The following is a 4,531-nucleotide window of genomic DNA, read 5'->3' as shown; positions in this document are numbered from 1 at the left end:
GCAGTACTAGTGACAGTCCTCCTCCTTTACTCAATAAACCAAATGAGACAGGACAGGATGACCTTACTAATCCTAATGTATCCTCACACTCTCTAAATAACAACAAATACAAAAAAACATAATTAATAATAAATAATAAATAATTATAATAACAAAATGAAAAACAAGACAAATTTACAAAATTAAACGATACATACACAAAAGTACATATGTACATGTACATGTACGGGTCATTTAAAAATTTCACGATCATTCCATATCAAATGATATATAAATATGTACATTCGTGGAGTATTAATATTGGTTGCAGTGAACATCCACTTATATAAAATCTGTCATTGTGTTTTATTCTGAGCTGCTCAATGGGATTTAGTTGCTAAATCACCAAATGACACCAATGCATGTATACATGTACATATGTAAAATCCACCAATTGCAAATTGCCAAATTCAACTACTGCCAATACTTAAGTTCCAACAGTAAGAAAGACAGATGATACATGTATGGCCCCAGTAACAATGCTAACAATACAACAATACATCATTATCATTATTCATAATATCATTCTTCAAAACATTGATTATTAGTACCAATCTAATACTAACTTGTCCAGTGAGTTGTCAAGGTTCCATGCATGAAGGCATGATACTAGGAGTCTAGGTGAGCTGATGGTTAGAGGGAGAAAGAGAGAGAGAGGAGGGAAACAATGTAATTTGTGCATATACATGTACATGTACACTGCATTTAAAACTTGATATTTCCATGTATGTGTATGTATAACTGTCAAAAAATGTAAATAACATTATTGAAGCAAAAAGTAAGCAAATGAAGGCAACATAAAAACCACAAAACATTTACAATACTTTTCAGCACATTAGTAACTTATACATGTACATGCACATGTAAGTAGTCAATATATGAAAATGTACGTACACATGTATTTCAGTGAAAATAATTACATGTACATGAATATTAATTACTATACACTTAATGGGCAATACATGTTGGTATTACATGTACTACAAATACTTGTACATGTACATGTATTAGCAATTGAATGCTTTGGTGTGAGAGAGAAAGAGAGAGAGAAAGAGTGAGGGGGAGAGCAAAGCTTACATTAATATGAGGAGGACATGCTACAATGCTACTGACCACCCACCATGAACTGCAATAGTGTGGAACAATATTCCTTTGAAGAGGTCCCACAATCTAACAGAGAAATCAGGACTACCAGATAACAAGTGATTGGTATCATAAGCAGTGCTATATAGTCACAGGATACAACAGGAGGGGACTCTCCTCTTGTGACCTCTTAAGAAATAATACTGAGGCCATGCTATAGAGGAGAGGGAGGGAGGGAGGGAGAGAGAGAGAGAAGCACTGAGAAAAAACAGAGGTGATACTGTACATGTACAACTGTACTTGAGTAGACTACAGGCATGATAAACACTTGGTATTACTATTTCTACAGAAAAATATCCTATTCATATTGCATGTAATTACAATGTACATGTACATGTATGAATGCATGTACATACATGGACATGTATACAATTATTGTACATTTGTATGCAGAGTACCTCTTGAGAACTTTCTCTTGGCTAGTAAGAGTTTGGTAGCTGCTTGAGTTCCTGATAGAACTATAATACCACCATTGGACAATACACAGATCAACCAACTGAATTGTGTCAAAAATAAAGAAACAATAATATTGGAAGAAGGACCAGCACTGATACTGGGATACTAATGGAATAAAAGAGAGGAAGAGAGAGAGATACAGAGGGAGAGAAAATATAAAGAATTAACATACATGCACATTTAAAAAATTAAAATAAAAATAGAACAGAAAGATCATATAATAGAAAGAATGAGAGAGATGGAGGGTTGAAAAAGAGGGTACAACACTTTGTACATGTAAGGCTGGTAATATTGGAGGGAGTAATTTGGTGAATTTTGTTGATTGGCAGGTTTCAATTTGGCAATTTGGTGGCCATGTCCCATTGAGCATGTATGATTGCAATGGTTGGGAATTCTCAGGAATATGATAACTGACAACTGAGTCAATAAGGGAACAAGGGGTGGCTGGGGACTGCCATGAGTCAGAGAGAGAGCCAGTGAAATGAGACTTGAAATCAGGACCTTCCTCTCAATGAAGCTTACCAATGATAGACTCCACACCTGCAGCTAATGATAATAAAGAACAAGAAAGTATAACTATATAAAATATATTATCACAATTATTAAAATATATTATCACAATTAAGCACAATTTAATGTGGAAACCCTGATTTACATAATGTTCCATTAATATTATCACTACCTTTATTCCATAATGCATTCCATTTCCAAGATTATTAACAGTTTTAAGACACATCCCATCTTTACCATCCCACAATGCTATGCACCTATTAATATAACATTAATAACTAGCCACACCCCTACCACATCAACACACCCATTTTTACTAAGACTGACAATCCTGTTCCTGTCTCCAGACTCCATTCCTAGTAATAATAGTCTCAGACAAAACTAGAAAATCATGGGCATTAATTGGAAATTGTGGTTGGCATTAATTAAAATGATACATAAAGGCTTTTAAGTGATAGTGATAATTGGTCTAACCACAAATTCTCCATTGATTCTCTTCCTGTATATGTTCCAGATACAAATCTGCCCCGTTTTAGTACCAGTAGCTCCTCCTTTATCCTCCTCTGTCCTATTAAATACACAGTATAATAGTCAGTATCAAAATCCAAAGCTCTGACCTGGTCATACAGGTAATATCGTGTACTGGAGGATGATGCCCCCAAAATACAATAGGAACCCTAATCCTATGACTAGTTGGTGCTAGTTGCGGACTTGGGGTATAAACAAAAGTCTCATTCTGTGAGATAGACACCATTTTACACACGTGGTATCACGTGGGCTGCGTGGGCCTAGGCGTGGCTAGATAAAGAAAAGGAATGAATGTAGACCAATGGACCTTAGCTAGACTGACTAGTGAGGATCAAGATGTAGGCTGCTCATGTTACCACTCAACACTGATGAGTGACCAGGACCAGAAAAAAGTAAATTTATGAAGTTGCTTTAATTATTAATACTAGCACGATACCTTTCCTGATTCATGTACAGTTGTATATACATGTACTTTAACCCTCCAATTATTAAAAAGGAAATAGGGTCTGGCTATGCAAGACTACATTTACTTACGTTTTGTAGAAGTTTGAGCTGATTTTGATCAAATTAGATTTTTTACGAATTTTTAAAGTTGCTCAAAAATGGGGTCCAAGTCTCTGCAGGGTCACATGCCAAATAATAATGGAATTGAGGAAAATTTACGTTTTTATAATATTCTGATACATAATGTACAGGTACATGTCTTTATGATGTGTGGAAAGTTTGAGCTGATTCTGATCAAAATTGGATTTTTATAAATTTTCACAACTTGGGTGTTTGATTTTACTCTCATGTGATGTTTGTATGTATGTCACATTTCACATTCATATGTATGTCTGTATGTATGTATGTATGTTACATTTCTTCTATACACGTTGTATTAGAGAAACTTTATTTTTGGAATTTTATGGTTCACATAAGTTACAATTAAGTAATGTGATTTTTTTATCATTTATTTATCATTTATTTATTATTCTTCATAGGTTGAGTAGGTGGACTAGTGTTGCCCAGCCCCTTCGCTACCTGTGCAGGAAGGAAGACTGTGTCTTACAACTACTCTGTAAGTGATAGTAATAGTAAATATTGGAGGTAATATTTCTGGAAGAAATGGTAGTAACTTTAGAAATTGAAGCCGAAATCAGCTTAAACTTTCTACATAGCACAAGTACATCAATCTATATCAGAAAATGTAATAAAAAATTAGGGTGATTTTGGAGCCATATTTGGATAAAATTAGCCTATTTTAATTGCAAAAATATTTCAGAATCGTCTGAAACTTTCTACACAACATAAGTGCATCAATATGTATCAGAAAATGTAATGAAAATGGGGGCTACTTTTGGGATCATTTTTTGCAGAAAACCATAGCCTTTGGGTATTTTTAGAAAGTTGGCCATTTCAAATAATGCTCATAACTCTATAAATTTTTTTTGGAATCAGCTCAAACTTTCTACGTGGCATAAGGACATCAATGTTGTATCAGAAGATGTAATAAAATTTCAGGTGATTTTGGAGCCATTGTTTGGAACAAACCATGGAATAGCCTGTGTATTTTTGAAAAATTACCTTTTCTAACAATGGCTGTTGCTTGAAAAAATTGTCGGGATCAGGTCAAACTTGCTACATAGCCTTAGTACATCAATCTGTATCTGAAAATGTAAAAAAATATGGGTCATTTGACTGATTTCAGGGCCATGTTTTGGAAAATACCATAGATTATAGCTTTGGGTATTATTCAAAAATTAGCTGTTTTTAAAATAGCTCATAACTCAAAAAATATTTCTCAGAAAAGTATAGTTTGAGAGAGAGGGGAATCACTTTTAGTGTATAATCATTATAAATAAATTAATAAAAA

General features: G+C 33.9%; 1 protein-coding gene across 5 annotated transcripts in view; it reads right to left on the bottom strand.

The window, feature by feature from the left end:
* The window catches only part of LOC109590104 (uncharacterized), a 5,442-nt gene extending 2,377 nt beyond the window's left edge, over positions 1-3,065 (bottom strand). The window contains exons 1-9 of one of the 5 annotated variants that reach the window (XM_020006045.1): positions 2,766-3,065; positions 2,623-2,716; positions 2,456-2,529; positions 2,321-2,405; positions 2,054-2,184; positions 1,581-1,743; positions 1,117-1,325; positions 606-665; positions 7-92 (exon numbers count right to left, since the gene is read on the bottom strand). In XM_020006045.1, coding sequence (XP_019861604.1) covers positions 1,689-1,743; positions 2,054-2,184; positions 2,321-2,405; positions 2,456-2,529; positions 2,623-2,716; positions 2,766-2,902 — 576 coding nt within the window. In that variant the 5' untranslated portion in view covers positions 2,903-3,065 and the 3' untranslated portion in view covers positions 7-92; positions 606-665; positions 1,117-1,325; positions 1,581-1,688. Of the gene's footprint in view, positions 1-6; positions 93-605; positions 666-1,116; positions 1,337-1,580; positions 1,744-2,053; positions 2,185-2,320; positions 2,406-2,455; positions 2,530-2,622; positions 2,717-2,765 lie in introns of those variants that run through there. The other 4 variants (XM_020006047.1, XM_020006046.1, XR_002189145.1 and 1 more) reach the window with 4 other exon arrangements.
* Positions 3,066-4,531: the final 1,466 nt, after the last annotated feature.

The sequence above is a fragment of the Amphimedon queenslandica genome, unplaced genomic scaffold (genome assembly GCF_000090795.2).
Source record: "Amphimedon queenslandica unplaced genomic scaffold, v1.1 AMPQUscaffold_10498, whole genome shotgun sequence".
Lineage (NCBI taxonomy): Eukaryota > Metazoa > Porifera > Demospongiae > Haplosclerida > Niphatidae > Amphimedon > Amphimedon queenslandica.
The sequence above is the reverse complement of the archived record's forward strand: the minus strand, read 5'-3'. Positions and strand labels throughout refer to the sequence as shown.